This window comes from Salmo trutta, unplaced genomic scaffold (genome assembly GCF_901001165.1).
Source record: "Salmo trutta unplaced genomic scaffold, fSalTru1.1, whole genome shotgun sequence".
In the NCBI taxonomy this organism is placed as follows: Eukaryota; Metazoa; Chordata; class Actinopteri; order Salmoniformes; family Salmonidae; genus Salmo; species Salmo trutta.
The window spans coordinates 1670207-1687221 of NW_021823073.1; the positions used below are offsets into that span (position 1 = coordinate 1670207).

The 17015-nt window shown below is 45.1% G+C and overlaps 1 protein-coding gene across 8 annotated transcripts in view; it reads left to right on the forward strand.

Annotated features, from left to right (window-relative positions):
* The window catches only part of LOC115188717 (dystrophin), a 208717-nt gene that overhangs the window by 1091 nt on the left and 190611 nt on the right, over positions 1-17015 (forward strand). For all 8 annotated transcript variants that reach the window (XM_029747452.1, XM_029747449.1, XM_029747450.1 and 5 more), the window contains exon 2: positions 6529-6647. In XM_029747452.1, the coding sequence (XP_029603312.1) occupies positions 6529-6647 (119 nt within the window). The remainder of the gene's footprint in view (positions 1-6528; positions 6648-17015) is intronic.

Consider the following 17015-nt stretch of genomic DNA (forward strand, 5'->3'; position numbering starts at 1 on the left):
ACATACTACCTCCGGAGTGCCTGGGCCCTGGTCAAAACATACTGCCTCCGGAGTGCCTGGGCCCTGGTCAAAACATACTGCCTCCCGAGTGCCTGGGCCCTGGTCAAAACATACTGCCTCCCGAGTGCCTGGGCCCTGGTCAAAACATACTGCCTCCGGAGTGCCTGGGCCCTGGTCAAAACATACTGCCTCCCGAGTGCCTGGGCCCTGGTCAAAACATACTGAATCCCGAGTGCCTGGGCCCTGGTCAAAACATACTGCCTCCGGAGTGCCTGGGCCCTGGTCAAAGCATAAGCCAACTTGCAAGGCCAGAGTGACCTCACTTTAAAGAGCCTATAGCTAAATGAAAGCCTTCTGCCTTTGGAATGTCACTTAGGGCATTAATGCTGTCTAAGTGCTGTTTTATAGTGAGCCCTATCCTCAGAGAGTGGTCAACTCTGGTTTAATATGCAGCTAGAATTTGGTGTTTTGATGATATGAGAGACTGGTGTCTCATTCATCATTCTAACAAGGCATAGCAGGTAGTGGGAGAAGGGCCACCCACCATGTACCAAAACTCCCCTCCACTGGGGATAAACTAGACTACTTGCTTTGAATAAATGCGCTGGACAAGGCAAAACGTCCGGAGGCAGTGACCGTGAAGCGAGGTTGTGCAGAGTGGCACAAATCAACATTGCGTCTTGTTGATCATTAAACATCTCATGCAGGGTGTTCTCATCGTCATCCTCTTTGTCCTTGGAATTGGAAACATTTCTCAGCTGTATTTCAGCTACACGTTTCTTCTCATACATTTTCACACCACCAATGTTCTATAAACACCGTTTTTCACACGATTAAACTTCAACACTCGCTGTCCTTGTACCTTCAGCAGACTGACATCAGTATTATCAACAGATATGAACGTTGAGTCTACCATTTTAATTTACCATTTGAACCTTCAACTTAGCACAAACAGACACTGCCAGGACATACAGGGAGAGAGAAATATACAGTATATATCCTGCTAACATGAACATAAACCTGATTCATCTTACATTCATACCATTCGCTTTTAACAGTAGCCTAACAGTCCCCTGTTTGTCTTTGCCATGCACCGTCCTGGGGTATACCAATGACAAATCAGTATCTCAATGTATTTATTTCAAGGCAACATTACTACATCTGTTTTCCAGTGTGAAAATAAACAATATTGCCAATCCCAAATCAATTATGGGCAAGGTTGTCCCCCCCCCCCAACACTCATTTTTCTGCCATCTCTTCATTTTCATCTTCAGAGGGCTTTACAGTTTCCACTCACAGCGACACACATGTAACTCATGTCTGTCAGTGGGTGGTCCCTGGTGATGTCCCAAAGTCAATATCTGGGGGATAGTCTAATTTTCCCAACCAGACGAGTCTCTCACCTGACCATCCTTCACTGTCCGTTTTGTCTCGTCCATTTTGTCTCGTCCATTTTGTCTCGTACGTTTTGCCTCGTCGGTTTGGCCTCGTCCGTTTTGCCTCGCCCGTTTTGTCTCGTACGTTTTGTCTCGTACGTTTTGCCTCGTCCGTTTTGCCTCGTCCGTTTTGTCTCGTCCGTTTTGTCTCGTACGTTTTGTCTCGTACGTTTTGTCTCGTCCGTTTTGCCTCGTCCGTTTTGTCTCGTCCGTTTTGCCTCGTCCGTTTTGTCTCGTCCGTTTTGCCTCGTCCATTTTGTCTCGTTCATTTTGTCTCGTCCATTTTTTATCAGCAGACAAGATGTCTCCATGCTCACTTCACGTGCTCGGTCTCAGGACTCATGCTGCACTCCTGAGAGAAAGGCAGTCAATAGCTTCCACGTAAACAAGTTGCTGGCTCGGCCTCAGGTCTCAGGTAGAAGTAGTGGGGGACAAGGCCGTAGTGGACGTCATTACTTCAACCGGTTAGAGGGGGTGAGGCTCACATTGATCTGGGTCAAATGATTCCTTCCATGCATCTAGATACCATCCGGGGTCACTATCACCATAACCTGGAGAGGAGACAGACCACAACAGTTTAGGATACAGGAATTTAAGACAAATTATTCACTGTATGACTAATTATTCCTTTTTCCAATAGTCTTAATACAAAAGTCTAAAACAAATAACAAAACACTTTTGCAAGTAGACTTTTACATCCCCATCACATTTGGTGATCTCAACGCAGAGGTAAATGGTCAAGGGGGTAGAGGGTCAAGGGGGTACAGGGTCAAGGGGGTACAGGGTCAGGGTCAGGGAGGTACAGGGTCAGGGAGGTACAGGGTCAGGGAGGTAGAGGGTCAGGGAGGTACAGGGTCAGGGAGGTAGAGGGTCAGGGAGGTAGAGGGTCAGGGAGGTAGAGGGTCAGGGAGGTCGAGGGTCAGGGAGGTCGAGGGTCAGGGAGGTCGAGGGTCAGGGAGGTAGAGGGTCAGGGAGGTAGAGGGTCAGGGAGGTACAGGGTCAGGGAGGTACAGGGTCAGGGAGGTAGAGGGTCAGGGAGGTAGAGGGTCAGGGAGGTAGAGGGTCAGGGAGGTAGAGGGTCAGGGAGGTACAGGGTCAGGGAGGTAGAGGGTCAGGGAGGTAGAGGGTCAGGGAGGTAGAGGGTCAGGGGGGTAGAGGGTCAGGGGGGTAGAGGGTCAGGGAGGTACAGGGTCAGGGAGGGTCGAGGGTCAGGGAGGTAGAGGGTCAGGGAGGTAGAGGGTCAGGGAGGTAGAGGGTCAGGGAGGTAGAGGGTCAGGGGGGTAGAGGGTCAGGGGGGTAGAGGGTCAGGGAGGTAGAGGGGTAGAGGGTCAGGGAGGTAGAGGGTCAGGGAGGTAGAGGGTCAGGGAGGTAGAGGGTCAGGGAGGTAGAGGGTCAGGGGGGTAGAGGGGTAGAGGGTCAGGGAGGTACAGGGTCAGGGAGGTACAGGGTCAGAGAGGTCGAGGGTCAGGGAGGTACAGGGTCAGGGAGGTAGAGGGTCAGGGAGGTAGAGGGTCAGGGAGGTAGAGGGTCAGGGGGGTAGAGGGTCAGGGAGGTAGAGGGTCAGGGAGGTACAGGGTCAGGGAGGTACAGGGTCAGGGAGTTAGATGGCTAACCCTCAGGGAGAGAAACTAAAACAAAACAAAACAGCAATACACTGTCAGAAATATCTGCATTACTTATTACATTCACCTTTCACCCCATGCCTCTGGCCTTTTTAGTGAGGGTGATCCGGCCTCACCAGAAGGTCAGGACAGAGGTTAACACAGAGGTTAAAGGTTACAGGAAATAAAAGAAGGTGAAGAACGCTGCTTTGGTTCGTGTGGGTAGATGACCTGCTAGCTGATCGGCAGCTCTTTCCCTTTCTTCACCTTTACTCAGACTAAATATTTCAAAACGTTCAAAACATCCTCTGTTCAAGGTCACATTGTTTTTCAGTACAATTCCCATCAGAATTCGTGACTGTACACTTCAGAAACTGTTATTTGCGTGTCCTTTAAGGTGCATCCTTTCTCACCCATGAAGAACCAACTCAAACCCAATAACAAGTCCACACATAATACATCACCCGCTGTATTACCACCACTAACACATATTCATCAGTATAGATGGGTGGGTTGTGTGTGTATGCAGGTGTGTGTGTGGTTAAAACGTAGGGCAAAAACAAACTAATGTCCAGGCCTTACTTCATTGGGCCTTACTTAAGTCTAGGTCCAAAACGCTTCTTAACAGCTTCTACACCCAAGACATAAGACTCCTAAAGAGTTAATCAAATGGCCACCCAGACTATTTGCATTGTCGTCCCCCCACCCTCTCTTTTGCGCTGCTGCTACTCTCTGTTTATTATCTATGCACTGTCACTTTAACTCTACCTACATGTACAGTGGGGGAAAAAAGTATTTGATCCCCTGCTGATTTTGTACGTTTGCCCACTGACAAAGAAAGGATCAGTCTATAATTTTAATGGTAGGTTTATTTGAACAGTGGGAGACAGAATAACAACAAAATAATCCAGAAAAACGCATGTCAAAAATGTTATGAATTGATTTGCATTTTAATGAGGGAAATAAGTACTTGACCCCCTCTCAATCAGAAAGATTTCTGGCTCCCAGGTGTCTTTTATACAGGTAACGAGCTAAGATTAGGAGCACACTCTTAAAGGGAGTGCTCCTAACCGCAGCTTGTTACCTGTAAAAAAAGACACCTGTCCACAGAAGCAATCAATCAATCAGATTCCAAACTCTCCACCATGGCCAAGACAAAAGAGCTCTCCAAGGATGTCAGGGACAAGATTGTAGACCTACACAAGGCTGGAATGGGCTACAAGACCATCGCCAAGCAGCTTGGTGAGAAGGTGACAACATTTGGTGCGATTATTCGCAAATGGAAGAAACACAAAAGAACTGTCAATCTCCCTCGGCTGGGGCTCCATGCAAGATCTCACCTCGTGGAGTTGCAATGATCATGAGAACGGTGAGGAATCAGCCCAGAACTACACGGGAGGATCTTGTCAATGATCTCAAGGCAGCTGGAAACATAGTCACCAAGAAAACAATTGGTAACACACTACGCCGTGAAGGACTGAAATCCTGCAGCGCCCGCAAGGTCCCCCTGCTGAAGAACACATATACATGCCCGTCTGAAGTTTGCCAATGAACATCTGAATGACTCAGAGGACAACTGGTGAAAGTGTTGTGGTCAGATGAGACCAAAATGGAGCTCTTTGGCATCACCTCAACTCGCCGTGTTTGGAGGAGGAGGAATGCTGCCTATGACCCCAAGAACACCATCTCCACCGTCAAACATGGAGGTGGAAACATTATGCTTTGGGAGTGTTTTTCTGCTAAGGGGACAGGACAACTTCACTGCATCAAAGGGACGATGGATGGGGCCATGTACCATCAAATCTTGGGTGAGAACCTCCTTCCCTCAGCCAGGGCATTGAAAATGGGCCGTGGATGGGTATTCCAGTATGACGATGACCCAAAACACACGGCCAAGGCAACAAAGGAGTGGCTCTTGAAGAAGCACATTAAGGTCCTGGAGTGGCCTAGCCAGTCTCCAGACCTTAATCCCATAGAAAATCTGTGGAGGGAGCTGAAGGTTCGAGTTGCCAAACGTCAGCCTCGAAACCTTAATGACTTGGAGAAGATCTGCAAAGAGGAGTGGGACAAAATCCCTCCTGAGATGTGTGCAAACCTGGTGGCCAACTACAAGAAACGTCTGACCTCTGTGATTGCCAACAAGGGTTTTGCCACCAAGTACTAAGTCATGTTTTGTAGAGGGGTCAAATACTTATTTCCCTCATTAAAATGCAAATCATTTTATAACATTTTTGACATGCATTTTTCTGGATTTTTTTGTTGTTATTCTGTCTCTCACTGTTCAAATAAACCTACTATTAAAATTATAGACTGATCATTTCTTTGTAAGTGGGCAAACGTACAAAATCAGCAGGGGATCAAATACTTTTTTCCCCCACTGTACATATAACCTCAATTACCTCGACTAACCGGTGCCCCTGCACTTTGGCTCTGTACCGGTACCTCCTGTTTATTGCCAAGAGCCTGTCAGTAAGCATTTCACTGTAAGGTCTACTACACCTGTTGTATTCAGCATTTCACTGTAAGGTCTACTACACCTGTTGTATTCAGCATTTCACTGTAAGGTCTACTACACCTGTTGTATTCAGCATTTCACTGTAAGGTCTACACCTGTTGTATTCAGCATTTCACTGTAAGGTCTACTACACCTGTTGTATTCAGCATTTCACTGTAAGGTCTACTACACCTGTTGTATTCAGCATTTCACTGTAAGGTCTACACCTGTTGTATTCAGCATTTCACTGTAAGGTCTACTACACCTGTTGTATTCAGCATTTCACTGTAAGGTCTACTACACCTGTTGTATTCAGCATTTCACTGTAAGGTCTACTACACCTGTTGTATTCAGCATTTCACTGTAAGGTCTACTACACCTGTTGTATTCAGCATTTCACTGTAAGGTCTACTACACCTGTTGTAGTCAGCGCACGTGACAAATAACATTTGATTTGAATTGAATTGGGAGCTCTCGTAACGTCTGTTTTCTGGTTCCTTTATAGACCTGCAGAATTTCACTAACTGCTCTCAAGGCAACGGGCCTCAGGAAGCATTTCACAGGGAGAGATACAGAATCATTGTTAAACTCATCAGAATACTTGGTAGTGGACACCCCATCCTTTCCTGATAGAGAAAATCAACATTTCGTTACTTTTCACTATTTTAAATCTTAATCAGTCAAGTCAGGTCAGAGACATTCATCCATAACACTCATCCACAGGTCGCAGGTCAGATGTTAGCCCTCAAATTCCTCAGTGGGTTTTCCTTATTTTATCTGGCTCAGGGCAAGATTGCAAATTTGTGTCTGCCCTCGAGGCAGAGCTTCCCTCAGAACAAGATTCAATAAGAAAAGCTCTAATCCGCTCAGTCATCATCCAATCAGCTCTTCTACTCCTTTACCTCTTGGCATTTAGTCTGGAACAGAGTGGTCTGATTGGCTAGAGGATGTTTAGAGGATGAATCTGATTGGCTCATTCTGTTCCCGCCCCCTGCAGGCCCGAGCTGTTTGATTGGAGCATTGTGGAGAAGCAGAAGAGTGCCATGGAGAGATTGGATCACGCCTTCAGCAAGGCTGAGCAAACCCTGGGCATAGACAGACTGCTGGACGCTGAGGGTAAGATCCCTGACCCCTAATCCAGACCCTAACCCTGACCCCTAACCCAGACCCTAACCCAGACCCTAAACCCAGACCCTAACCCTGACTCCTAACCCAGACCCTAACCCTGACCCCTAACCCTGACCCTAAACCTGACCCTAAACCTGACCCCGACCCCTAACCCAGACCCTAACCCTGACCCCTAACCCAGACCCTAAACCTGACCCCAACCCCTAACCCAGACCTCTAGCCCAGACCCTAAACCTGACCCCTAACACAGACCCTGACCCCTAACCCAGACCCCTAACCCTGACCCTAACCCTGACCCTAACCCCTAACCCAGACCTCTAGCCCAGACCCTAACCCCTAACCCAGACCCTAACCCCTAACCCAGACCTCTAGCCCAGACCCTAAACCTGACCCCTAACACAGACCCCTAACCCTGACCCTAACCCTGACCCCTAACCCAGACCCTAAACCTGACCACTAACCCAGACCCTAACCCTGACCCTAACCCAGACCCTAACCCCTAACCCAGACCCCTAGCCCAGACCCTAAACCTGACCCCTAACCCAGACCCCTAACCCTGACCCCTAACCCTGACCCCTAACCCAGACCCTAACCCCTAACCCAGACCCTAAACCTGACCCCTAAACCTGACCCCTAACCCAGACCCTAACTCAGACCCTAACCCTGACCCCTAACCCAGACCCTAACCCTGGCCCCTAACCCAGACCTTAACCCTGACCCCTAACCCAGACCCTAACCCTGGCCCCTAACCCAGACCCCTAACCCAGACCCTAACCCCTAACCCAGACCATAACCCTGGACCCTAACCCAGACCCTAACCCTTCAGTAAGGCGGAGCAAATCCTGGGCACAGACTGCTGGATGCTGAGAGGAAGTGACACCTGTATGGAGCCAGTTCATAATAAAATGTCAGCTGAAACCCCTCAGGCATCTTCTTACTACGACATTTAACCAGAAGCCCATATGATGTCAATATAGGGCCGTATTTACTGTGAGAAATAGTTCCAGTATTACCCTGTGCTCTTGTTTAAGCCAGTGAATCTCATCGTCATCACGCCGGAGTGATTTAGGACTTCCAACCCCTTTTAACCTTTTACTGCACTGGGCTAAATCAGGGCCAATCAGAGTGTCTCTTGGTAGTCTTAAACACATCTACTTTGTAACAAAGTATCCACCTCACACACATGGTTATGGGTTTAACATAAGAAGACACCTGTTTCATGTCAGATATGGAGTTGAAATGTATTACATTTTGAGTTTTCATCCCAATATTACACTTCATATACATCACAGAAAACTGAAATATAACAAAGCCGTTTGACATAGAAACCCATGAGGCCACATGAGGGTGATTTGGTCATTTGACTACAGGAAAGGATACGCATCGTATGTTTGGGCTACAGAACATTGGATCATCTAACGAGGGCTGAGTTAGAGCTGTTTGTGAGACTAGGGCAGTCCGAATGGTTTGAGCTACAAACTATTAAAGCCATCTCTGAAAAGCTGAGACTCTCAGGAACACACACATGTGACATGTTTAGGTCTATGACCTCATGAGCTTCAGAAGAGTCGTTAGAAGGTAAGGTTCTTCTACATAGATCATAGTAAATCCCAGGACATAGTGTCTATAATACTGTAAGGGGTTCTTCTACATAGATCATAGTAAATCCCAGGACATAGTGTCTATAATACTGTAAGGGTTTCTTCTACATAGATCATAGTAAATCCCAGGACATAGTGTCTATAATACTGTAAGGGTTTCTTCTACATAGATCATAGTAAATCCCAGGACATAGTGTCTATAATACTGTAAGGGGTTCTTCCACATAGATCATAGGAAATCCCAGGACATAGTGTCTATAATACTGTAAGGGTTTCTTCTACATAGATCATAGTAAATCCTAGGACATAGTGTCTATAATACTGTAAGGGGTTCTTCTACATAGATCATAGTAAATCCTAGGACATAGTGTCTATAATACTGTAAGGGGTTCTTCTACATAGATCATAGGACATCCCAGGACATTGTGTCTATAATATTGTAATAAGCTCACATAGTTGCTGTCACAAACTCCACACAGTTGTCACTGACTAGTTGGATATTCATTTCCCCAGTGAGCAAAGTATTTCTGTACTTACAGCATTCATATAAATTCATTCTGATCAGGTTTGTGCTTTGGCGGACCTTGTGTTTTGTGTTGGCATTTGTCAATAAAACTCATGAATACAACTGTTTATGTCAAATAGTTTTGTGTTCTACTTGTAGCCCTGGTTGTCCTGAAAATAAACTGTTTAAACACTTCATTGTGAGGATAAATATAAGGGCTGGACGTGCAGATCAATGAAAGTCAGATCAATGAGAAGCTGATTTTTGCTGTGGCCTCGGGACTGGTAGGGTTAATAAACAGCACTGTGTTGGTGTGTAAACAGGCCTAAGCAGGACATGACTGAGCATGGTGTTGTTGAGCATGGTGTTCGGTCCATGGTACCACAGTATATTGTTCACTGTGGCGTAGTCCCATGGTCCAGGATGGATTAGTATTCAGTGGACAGATTGTCATCTGTCCCGTCCTAATCAATGATGACACTGGTGTCATGCTCTCATTGAGACGTTAAATAGTCCCAATCACAGAGCGCTAACTACACACCAATGGAATATGGTGGAGCAGAATGCTGATTGGCTACGGCCTAGTAGATTCTGGTCACCTTGGCGATGAGAAGAGATAATCTGGGAGATATGAATTGCATTAATAACTGGGTTTATTGAGGATGTTATGACTGGTGATGTCATTGTCATGCCCTGCCCAGTCATGTTATTATTGGTGATGGGGATGTTATGCCCTGCCCTGTCATGTTATGATTGGTGATGGTGATGCCCTGTCCAGTCATGTTATGATTGGTGATGTTATGCCCTGTCATGTTATGATTGGTGATTGTGATGCCCTGTCCAGTCATGTTATGATTGGTGATTGTGATGGTATGCCCTGTCCAGTCATGTTATGATTGGTGATGTTATGCCCTGCCCTGTCATGTTATGATTGGTGATTGTGATGTTATGCCCAGTCCAGTCATGTTATGATTGGTGATGTTATGCCCTGCCCTGTCATGTTATGATTGGTGATTGTGATGTTATGCCCAGTCATGTTATGATTGGTGATTGCGATGCCCTGTCCAGTCATGTTATGATTGGTGATTGTGATGTTATGCCCAGTCATGTTATGATTGGTGATTGCGATGCCCTGTCCAGTCATGTTATGATTGGTGATTGTGATGCCCTTATTTGAGGGTGGTATGTTTGTGATGTTATATAACCACAGCTGTTTTAATAATAACAGGGGGGTACATTGCTACTAATGTTAGTGCAGTAACATGCTAGCTGTTCCCATAGACTTCCAGTCATTTAACCAAGGACGATCCATTTAAAATCGGCGGAAATATATATATATATTTAAAATTACATCATTTTTTGCAGCAGTGGCAACAATTTAGTAGCGGAGGTCCACCGCTGCTAGATAAATATAGGGGAAACACTGTCTTATTTGTAGTTGATATAACTGTTGTGGTTGAGTGATACGTCATCCAATAACATCCCATCATAGGAGTGGGATTTATATCCCCCTCTTATTTCTAGGAATCTAGGTGATATATTTGTCCCATGTGGTCATGTGATATACAGTATGTTGCTTCTGTTAGCTGTGTGAAATATATCAGTCCTCCTCCTCCTGCGTGGCTATTTGATATAGCCCACCCTAGTGGCTTGGTGATATATATTGCCTGGTGGCTCCCTGTGTGTGTGTGTGTGTGTGTGTGTGTGTGTGTGATGTTCTCAATGTGATATGTCTCAGTCAGTTATTATCAGGGAGACAGATCTGTAGGGTTACAGTCAGGGACGCACACTGCCCTCACTACATCCTCGTTTGTCCTCAGAGAGGGAGAGAGAGAGAGACAGAGAGAGACAGAGAGGGAAAGAGAAAGAGAGAGGGAAAGAGAGAGAGAGACATGGGAAGAGAGAGACAGAGGGAAAGAGAAAGAGAGAGAGAGAGAGAGAGGGAGGTCCCACAATTGACAGTGCATGTCAGAGCAGAACTACCATGAAGTCCAAGGAACTGTCTGTAGAGCTCAGATAGAATGTGATGAGGTATACATTACCAGTCAAAGGTTTGGACACACTGTCACGTCCTGACCATAGTAAGAGGTTATTTTCTATGGTGGAGTAGGTCAGGGCGTGACTAGGGGTGTTTTGTGTGTTTCTATGTTTTCTATTTCTATGTTTGTGTTCTAGGTTTTCTATTTCTATGTTTTTTGGGGGGGGTTGACCTCTAATTGGAGGCAGCTGGTCCTCGTTGCCTCTGATTGGAGATCATATTTAAGAAGGGGTTTTTCTTCCTGGGTTTTTGTGGGTAGTTGTTTTCTGTTTCGTTAATGTACCTGACAGAACTGTTGGCTGTCGTTTTGTTTCTTTTGTCAAAGTGTTTGTTTTCATGAAAATTACAATTATGAGCACTCAACACGCTGCGGCTTGGTCCCCTCTATACGACGCCCGTTACACACACCTACTCATTCAAAGGTTTTTCTTTATTTTCACTATTTTCTACATTGTAGAATAATAGTGAAGACATCAAAACTATGAAATAACACATATGGAATCATGTAGTAACCAAAAAAGTGTTTTATATTTGAGATTCTTTAAAGTAGCCACCTTTTGCCTTGATGACAGCTTTGCATACTCTGGCATTCTCTCAACCAGCTTCATGAGGTCGTCACCTAGAATGCATTTCAATTTACAGGTGTGCCTTGTTAAAAGTGAATTTTTGGAATTTCTTTCCTCCTTAATGCGTTTGAGCCAATCAGTTGTGTTGTGACAAGGTAGGCGTGGTATACAGAAGATATATATTTGGTAAAAGACCAAGTTCATATTATGGCAAGAACAGCTCAAAAAAGCAAAGAGAAACGACAGTCCATCATAACTTTAAGACATGAAGGTCAGTCAATACGGAACATTTCAAGAACTTTGAAAGTTTCTTCAAGTGCAGTCACAAAAACCATCAAGGGCTATGATGAAACTGGCTATCATGAGAACCGCCACAGAAAAGGAAGACTCATAGTTACCTCTCTTGCAGAGGACAAGTTCATTAGAGTTAACTGCACCTCAGATTGCAGTTAACTCTAATGCATCTCAACATCAACTGTTCAGAAGAGACTGCATGAATCAGGCCTTTATGGTCAAATTGCTGCAAAGAAACCACTAAAGGACACCAATAAGAAGAATAGACTTGCTTGGGCCAAGAAACACGATTGGAAATCTGTCCTTTGGTCTGATGAGTCCAAATTTGAGATTTTTGTTTCCAACCATGTGGGGTTCCCACCGTGAAGCATGGAGGAGGAGGTGTGGTGGTGTGATGGTGCTTTGCTCGTGATACTGTCAGTGATTTATTTAGAATTCAAGGCACACTTAACCAGCATGGCTACCACAGCATTCTGCAGCGATACGCCATCCCATCTGGTTTGCGCTTAGTGGGACTATCAGTTGTTTTTCAACAGGACAATGACCCAAAACACACCTCCAGACTGTGTAAGGGCTATTTCACCAAGAAGGAGAGTGATGGAGTGCTGCATCAGATGACCTGGCCTCCACAATCACCCGACCTCAACCAAATTGAGATTGTTTGGGATGAGTTGGATCGCAGAGTGAAGAAAAGCAGCCAACAAGTGCTCAGCGTATGTGGGAACTCCTTCAAGACTGTTGGAAAACCATTCCAGGTGAAGCTGGTTGAGAGAATGCAAAGAGTGTGCAAAGCTGTCATCAAGGCAAAGGGTGGCTACTTTGAAGAAATCAAAAATCGAAAATATATTTTGATTTGTTTAACACTTTTTTGGTTACTACATTATTCCATATGTGTTATTTCATAGTTTTGATGTATTCACTACTATTCTACAATGTAGAAAAGAGTAAAAATAAAGAAAAACCCTTGAATGAGTAGGTGTGTCCAAACTTTTCACTGGTACTGTACATCTGGGGAAGGGCATACAACTATTTCTAGAGTGTTGAAAGTTTCCAAGAGAAAGGGTTAATGAAGCTAGGGGCACAGAGATAGAGAGAGACAGAGAGAGAGAGAGTTGATGAGGCTAGGGGCACAGACAGAGAGAGAGAGAGAGAGAGAGAGAGAGAGAGAGAGAGAGTTGATGAGGCCAAGGGCACAGAGAGAGAGAGAGAGAGAGTTGATGAGGCTAGGGGCACAGACAGAGAGAGAGAGAGTTGAGAGAGAGAGAGAGAGAGAGAGTTGATGAGGCTAGGGGCACAGACAGAGAGAGAGAGAGAGAGAGAGAGAGAGAGTTGATGAGGCTAGGGGCACAGACAGAGAAAGAGAGAGTTGAGAGAGAGAGAGAGAGAGAGAGAGAGTTGATGAGGCCAGGGGCAGAGAGAGAGAGAGAGAGAGAGAGTGAGTAGGGGCACACACACAGAGAGAGAAAGGGTTGATGAGGCCAGGGGCTGAGGGATGTTGTGGTGATGTCTGTCTGTCTACTGAACAGACTGAATCATCACAGAGCCAGTTGGAGCTGCAGCTGTGGCCTTCATTAACATGGCTACCTACCTCACACTCCAATGGGAGACTATAAAGACAAGTGTGCATCCTAAATAGGGCCCTGGTCTAAAGTAGTGCACTATATAGGGAAGAGGGATCTGGTCTAAAGTAGTGCACTATATAGGGAATAGGGATCTGGTCTAAAGTAGTGCACTATATAGGGAATAGGGATCTGGTCTAAAATAGTGCACTATATAGGGAATAGGGTACTAGTTGGGCTATGTCCTAAATGGCACCCTATTCCCTGTGTTGTGCACTACTGTTGACCAGGACCCACATATGGACTCACTCAAAAGTAGTTCACTATATTTGGAGTAAAGTGCAATTTCAGACATACCCCTTGTGTGATTCTGCCAAATAAAAAAGCCTCACCATCAACTAAACTGCAGTCTCTCTCCGTTTACCAACCGCTTATCTTCCCTCTGGGCTCAACACACCACCCTGCCATCCATCAGTTTCTATGGTTTCCATTATTCTGGTCTCCAGTTACCTCTGTGTGATGGATTAGGCGAGGGGGGGTTGAGTCTTTTCAAAGTACCACTGAAGCCTTTAATTCCAGTGTTTTCAGATAGTGTGGGTGGACTATTTTTTGGCAAAACGCTCCAGGCGTCGCAAGTGGAAAATAGTTCAACTTTTGTGCAGTAACAGTGCTGGGAAAACAGGCGGTGTGATCGATGACTCTGGCATCAATTACTCTGCTCTTTATGAACTGCTCTGCCATCCATTACAGTGGCTGATGGATACGGTCTTAATGAAGGCAGATGTGGCTGTAGTCTAGCAACATGTCAGCCAGCTACAACTCCACACACAGCTCTGTATAGATGAGGCATTGTTTTCTATTGCAATGATGTGTCCCTCTGAATGTCATCATGACTAGAGAGGAAGGGAGGATGAGAGGGAGTGAGATAGAGGTAGAGAGTAGAGGTCGACCGATTATGATTTTTCACCCCCGATACCGATTATTGGAGGGCCAAAGAAGCCAGTGCCGATTAATCAGCCGATTATTTTTTTATTTTTGTAATAATGACAATTACAACAATACTGAATGAACACTTATTTTAACTTAATATAATACATCAATAAAATCATTTTAGCCTCAAATAAATAATGAAACATGTTCAATTTGGTTTAAATAATGCAAAAACAAAGTGTTGGAGAAGAAAGTAAAAGTGCAATATGTGCCATGTAAGAAAGCTAATGTTTAAGTGCCTTGCTCAGAACATGAGAACATATGAAAGCTGGTGGTTCCTTTTAACATGAGTCTTCAATATTCCCAGGTAAGAAGTTTTAGGTTGTAGTTATTATAGGAATTATAGGACTATTTATCTCTATACGATTTGTATTTCATATACCTTTGACTATTGGATGTTCTTATAGGCACTTTAGTATTGCCAGTGTAACAGTATAGCTTCCGTCCCTCTCCTCTCTCCTACCTGGGCTCAAACCAGGAACACATCGACAACAGCCACCCTGGAAGCAGCGTTTCCCATGCAGAGGAAGGGAAACAACTACTCCAAGTCTCAGAGCGAGTGACGTTTGAAACGCTATTAGCGCGCACCCGCTAACTAGCTAGCTATTTCACATCGGTTACACCAGCCTCATCTTGGGAGTTGATAGGCTTGAAGGGGTGGGTATAATTTATGGAACGTTCCAACAGGAATCTGTTCCAAAAAACGTAAAGTAAAAGGTTGCCAACAACGCACACAAAGTAGCAACGCATACAAACCTAGCTAACTAGCTGCCGAATAGGCATCAACTCACCACGTAGCTTATTCTTAATGTTTGTCCATAGGCAAACAGACATGTGAGGACAGACATTTTTCGGAATAAACGTGATGAGTGAAAAACGCTATGAAATAGACCACTCCCTACCCGGTATCTTATTCTGCCGCTATACAACTTTGTATGCGTTGTTTTTTGGAAACATTGTTATTTACGAAGTTTTTGGAATAGATTCCTGTTGGAACGTTCCACAAATTATACCCACCCAGGTTGAAGTCATAAACAGCGCAATGCTTGAAGCACAGTGAAGGGCTGTTTGAATGAATGCTTACGAGCCTGCTGCTCTCTACCACCGCTCAGTCAGACTGCTCTATCAAATCATAGACTTAATTATAATATAATAAACACACAGAAATAAGAGCGTTAGGTCGTTAATATTATATATATTAATATGGTCGAATCCGGAAACTATCATCTCGAAAACCAAAGTTTTTTTCTTTCAATGACATACGGAACCGTTCTGTATTTTATCTAATGGGTGGCTAAGTTGAAATATTCCTGTTAGGCATTGATGTTTATGGTTAGGTACATTGGTGCAACGACAGTACTTTTTTCGCAAATGCGCTTGTTACATCAACACCCGTTTGTCGAAGTAGGCTGTGATTCAATGAAAATTAACAGGCACCGCATCGATTATATGCAACGCAGGACACGTTAGATAAACTAGTAATATCATCAACCATGTGTAGTTAACTAGTGATTATGTTAAGATTGATAGTTTTTTATAAGTCTAATGCTAGCTAGCAACTTACCTTTGCTTCTTGCTGCCCTCGCGTAACAAGTAGTCAGCCTGTTAATCCTTGTGGAGTGCAATGTAAGGCAGGTGGTTAGAGCGTTGGAATGGTAACCGAAGGTTGCAAAAACGAATCCCCCCTGAACAAGGCAGTTAACCCCCGTTTCTAGGCCGTCATTGTAAATAAGAATGTGTTCTTAATCTGACTTGCCTAGTTAAATAAAGGTGTAAAAAAAAGAATCGGCAAATCGGTGGCCAAAACTACCGATTACCGATTGTTATGAAACCTTGAAATCGGCCCTAATTAATCGGCCATTCCGATTAATCGGTCGACCTCTAGTAGAGAGAGGGAGTGAGATAGAGGTAGAGAGAGGGAGTGAGATAGAGGATGAGAAGGGAGGTAGAGAGAGGGAATGAGATAGAGGATGAGAAGGAGAGGTAGAGAGGGGGAGTGAGATAGAGAGGGAGTGAGATGGAGGATGAGAAGGAGAGGTAGAGAGGGGGAGTGAGATAGAGGATGAGAGGGAGTGAGATAGAGGATGAAAGGGAGAGGTAGAGAGGGAGAGAGGGAGTGAGATAGAGGGAGAGAGAGAGTGACATAGAGGTAGAGAGGGAGAGAGGGAGTGAGATAGAGGGAGAGAGAGAGTGAGATAGAGGTAGAGAGGGAGTGAGACAGAGGAAGTGAGGGAGAGAGCAGGAGAGGAAGATTAAGAGAGGGAGAAGAAGAGATTATTAGAATGAGCTAGAGGATGAGAGGATGAGAGAGAGGTAGAGAGGAGAGGTTGTTCCATGTCTGTGATGAGAGAGAGAACGAGGGAAAGACAGGAAGCAGTTCCATGTCTGTGATGAGAGAGAGAACGAGGGGAAGAGAGGAAGCAGTTCCATGTCTGTGATGAGAGAACGAGGGAAAGAGAGGAAGCAGTTCCATGTCTGTGATGAGAGAGAGAACGAGGGAAAGACAGGAAGCAGTACCATGTCTGTGATGAGAGAGAGAACGAGGGAAAGACAGGAAGCAGTTCCATGTCTGTGATGAGAGAACGAGGGAAAGAGAGGAAGCAGTTCCATGTCTGTGATGAGAGAGAGAACGAGGGAAAGAGAGGAAGCAGTTCCATGTCTGTGATGAGAGAGAGAACGAGGGAAAGACAGGAAGCAGTTCCATGTCTGTGATGAGAGAGAGAACGAGGGGAAGACAGGAAGCAGTTCCATGTCTGTGATGAGAGAGGGAACGAGGGAAAGACAGGAAGCAGTTCCATGTCTG